At 43.9% G+C, this 4,341-nt stretch overlaps 1 protein-coding gene across 1 annotated transcript in view; it reads left to right on the forward strand.

Moving 5' to 3' along the window:
- The first annotated feature begins 6 nt into the window (after positions 1-6).
- The window catches only part of Trim44 (tripartite motif containing 44), a 105,143-nt gene continuing 100,808 nt past the window's right edge, over positions 7-4,341 (forward strand). Inside the window, exon 1 of the mRNA XM_005364097.1 lies at positions 7-777. Coding sequence (XP_005364154.1) covers positions 103-777 — 675 coding nt within the window. The 5' untranslated portion in view covers positions 7-102. The remainder of the gene's footprint in view (positions 778-4,341) is intronic.

Here is a 4,341-nt window from a genome sequence, read left to right on the forward strand (position 1 = left end):
GGGCGGTCCCCGGGGAGCCTGCGGGCGTGCGTGCGGAGGCCCCGCGCGGTGCAGGCGGAGAGCACGTCAGCCGCTAGGCCTCGGCCGCGGCCCTGCAGCCACATGGCCTCCGGAGTGGGCGCGGCCTGCGAGGAGCTGCCTCCCGACGGCACGTGTGACGAGTGCGAGCCCGACGAGGCGCCCAGGGCCGAGGAGGTGTGCCGCGATTGCGGCTTCTGCTACTGCCGCCGCCACGCCGACGCGCACCGCCAGAAGTTCCTTAGCCACCGCCTGGCCGAGTACGTCCATGGCGCCCAGGCGTGTACCCCGCCTGCCCGCGAGGACGACGAGGTCCCCGAAGACGTCGAGGCCCAAGGAGAGCCCGAGGGAGAGGTAGAGAGCGAGGTGGGGGAAGAAGAGAGCGAGTCGGAGGAGGACAGTGAGTCGGAAGAGGAGAGCGAGACGGAGGAAGACAGTGAGGATGAGAGCGAGGAGGAGAGTGAAGAAGAAGACGACAGCGAGGAAGAGATGGAGGATGAGCAGGAAAGCGAGGCGGAGGAAGACAACCAAGAAGGAGAGTCCGAGGCAGAGGGAGAAACTGAGGCAGAAAGCGAATTTGACCCCGAAATAGAGATGGAAGCGGAGAGAGTGGCCAAGAGGAAGTGTCCTGACCATGGGCTGGATTTGAGCACCTATTGCCAGGAAGACAGGCAGCTCATCTGTGTCCTGTGTCCCGTCATTGGGGCTCACCGGGGCCACCAGCTGGCCACACTCGATGAGGCCTTCGAAGAACTGAGAGTGAGTATCGGGCGGGCATTCACAACATAAGTCTAATGTGAATCTGAGTTGGACTCCCAGTTCCAACTCAGATAGCTAGCTGTGACCACATTCATTTTCCTGGCTCTCCAAAACAAAAACAAACAAAAAAAAAACGAGTCACCTTGTTGGGAGCAGTGCCAATTCTACCATTTTGGTTGGAATTGTCAAGGTGTCGATTCTCATCTGAGAAAATACAAGTACATAGAAAATCTTGGGTATAATTTCTGAAAGTTTGCAAATCTCTGCTCCCTGGATCCCAGATTGAGCGTTCCTTGGTTCCGTGCGAATTTTGACGCCACTTAGGCCATTTTTCACATCATCACCATTGTTAGGGTCAATGTTTTGACTTAGTGTCCTTGCTATGGCAACTCTGCCCAGCTGAAAACGTGAGAAACCATGTTTTTTGGCAAAACCAAGTAGCCGGTTCTTGTGAGAAGCCTCTGAAAGTGGTGAACTAGACGATGATTTGGTGTGTGCCTTGAGTTGCCATAGGCTCTTCGTTTTTTCAGCCTTAGTAGGAAGGTGTGTAGCTGGACGGTTGTATTGGTCCAGGGACATAGGCTTTCATGTCCACTGTCTAGACTTTGATGTGTTATCTTTGACATATTTTTGGTCAGCGGTAGACTTTTAGTAACTATTTGTTGATTGCATTTGGGTTGCCTTTCTGGATACAGTGGATGACCATAACCAGTAAGAAGAGTCTTTTTGTGTGTCGTGTTCATTAAGAGTTGGTAAATGTCATATTAGGGCTTTGGTTTCCCTAAGCAGTCTTACAACCACCGGTCTCAGAATAACTAATATTCTGATAGTGAAAATACTCCATATTGATGTTTCCCTTATGCCTGTTTTTAATGTAAAATACACATTCCGAAGTGTACAAAACGTGCAGTATAATAAATAACTACAGAGCAGATACTTGAGAGACCATCACCCAGATCAGAAATAGAACATTATTACAAATGTTGACACTCTTCATACCTCTTTCCTCTTTCTTTTGCTAACCGTTTTCCTGACGTGGGCCAATGCTTTTCTTACTTATCTTTATGTGTTACTGCATCTGTGTGCATTTCCGAACTTGAACTTGACATTATGGTTTTTATGGAACTGTAGTGCAGTATTTGTGAGATTCATCCATTGACTGGCTGCAGTTTATTTTTCATTGTTGTATTGAACTCCATTTTATGGATATGCCACAAGTTACTGTATAAATGAACATTTGACTTGTTTCCAGGTTCTCGAATTTCTTGCTGTTACAACTGATGCAGGTGTAACGTGGTGGCATATGTCTGTAATTCTAGCATTCCAGAGGTGAATGCAAGAGGACCAGAGTTCAGTGTTAATCTCAAGTCCATAGTGAGTTTGGAAAATCCTGTCTCAAAAACAAAATGACACATCTTCTCAAAAAGTACTGCAGGTGTAAGCATTCCTGGTCATGCCTCCTGATTCCCATTTTCCTGCATTTAAATGGAAATAGTACCCAGTGTTACCATCTGTTTTCCAAGTGGTGGTTGTAGTTGGCATAATCATGAAGACTTTTCCTGTTGCCCTGAGTCTTCACCACCACTTGATATTAACAGTACCTTTCATTTTACCCAGTGTGGTGACTATGTAATGAATGATGTCATATTGTGGTTTTAATTGCAGTCCTTTTGGTTTCTGTGTATCTTTTGTATTTCCTCTTTTGTGATGTGTAATCAGATCAAAAGAGCAAACTCAGTATTTGGTTATCTATCTTTTTTCTCACTAACTTATGTATGTACACATATACACGTGTCTATACACATTGTTTTTTATTGTCTCTATTTCAGATATCTTCTGTCTCGTGGTTTTTCCTTCCTTTTCTCATATAGTAATAATAGTATGAAGCACTGAGTACCCAGGAGATCTGCAAGTATTAGGACATAAGAAAGCTGAAGGGAAAGAGGATGGCTTGATATCTAGACAGGCTCACCCTTAAGTTCCACTTCAGTCTCAACTTCAGAATTACTTTCTTGTTCAGTCTGAGATGGCAGCTTCCTTTTGTGCACTTCTTCCTGTTGGCTACTTCAGTATCTATAATCTGGGGCTGAACTGTTGGGTGATGGCAATGAGCTCAGGTACTCAGGGACCTGAGGAGAAGGCAGAGGATAGACAAGAGCAAAGCTTTAGTTGTGGTATGTGGAGTGGAATGAGAAATAGAAAAGCCTGGCCCAGGGGAGGCAGGTCCACAGAGAGGGAGAGACAGACAGACAGACAGTCATTATAAAAGAGGGCAAGACAACATAGTATCAGGGGAAAATAAAACTGACTTTTTTTTTAAAAAAAATATGGATTTGCTTTTTTTTGTGGGTTTGAATATTTAGAGGAGAGGTGTGAACAGTTGCTTCTTGGCCTTTTGGGAGAGAGACTTACAAAGTAGAGGAGAGTTACAAACAGTGTGATCTGCTGTGTGAGTTTAGTGAAAGAGAGTGATTTTAGCCAGAGGCATGGCACCACAATGGTTTATTGGAGAAAATGGTAGTTGAGGCATGCTTTGAAAGATGGGAAGGAATTAATAGGTAGGTATGGTGTTAGATAAATGCTCTCTATGTTACCATAGCAACAGTCGGTATTCATTTATTCTAACCCAAAATATTGGTTATTATGTCAGTGTTAGACTATTCCCTTTGTGTTATTACCTCTCATAAGTCTAGTAGTATATGTTAGTCTTCACTATGTTCCCAGCACCTACTACAGAGCCTATTGGATAATTAACACACATGAAATACTTGATAAATGAATGATACAAAGTATAAAATTTTATCTAATAGCAAGGCATCACTAAAGAAGTGATAAAGACATTGTACTGTAGTATATATCAGTGTATATCATTGTTTATATTGGAACTAAGTTCAATTATACCTGTGATGGAATAACTTGGAATCCTAAGCTGGCAGCAGTTCATATAAGATAGATGCCTATTTCTTCCCCGTGTAAGTGACATCTGGATGTAGGAGTCTAAGATTGGAGGAAGCATGAAGTTTTATCTTGGCTCTTGGCAGCTCTCTCTCTGCTATCTTTGTTACAAACTAAGATGGCCATTGAAGTCTAGCCAGCACGCCTAACTTCTAAGATAACAGGTAAAATGAAAGACACACCCCTCTATTTTAATGTTTCTTTCCAGAAGCATGAATTCCTGCTTAGGTTTCATGGGGCAGAACTCAATCCCATAGTTTATCTAGTTGCAAGGGAGACTGGGAAATAATCACGTCTCCGGGCTACAGTCTGACAAACTAAAAGGTTTTGTTATCAAGGAAGAATCTGTGCCTCATTATCCTTACAGTCCTAGCAGTCATGGTGGGAAATTCAGTTAGCTTCTGAGTCTTGGTTTCTTATCTTTCTCTTTTTTTCCTTCTCTCTCTCTCTCTCTCTCTCTCTCTCTCTCTCTCTCTCTCTCTCTCTCTCACACACACACACACACACACACGCACTGGAATTCACAGAGATCTGTCTTTCATCCTTTGCCTTCCAAGTTCTAGGATTAAATCACCATGTCTGGTTAACTTTAATTTCCTTTTCTTTCTT

This window comes from Microtus ochrogaster (assembly GCF_000317375.1).
Source record: "Microtus ochrogaster isolate Prairie Vole_2 chromosome 14 unlocalized genomic scaffold, MicOch1.0 chr14_random_1, whole genome shotgun sequence".
In the NCBI taxonomy this organism is placed as follows: Eukaryota; Metazoa; Chordata; class Mammalia; order Rodentia; family Cricetidae; genus Microtus; species Microtus ochrogaster.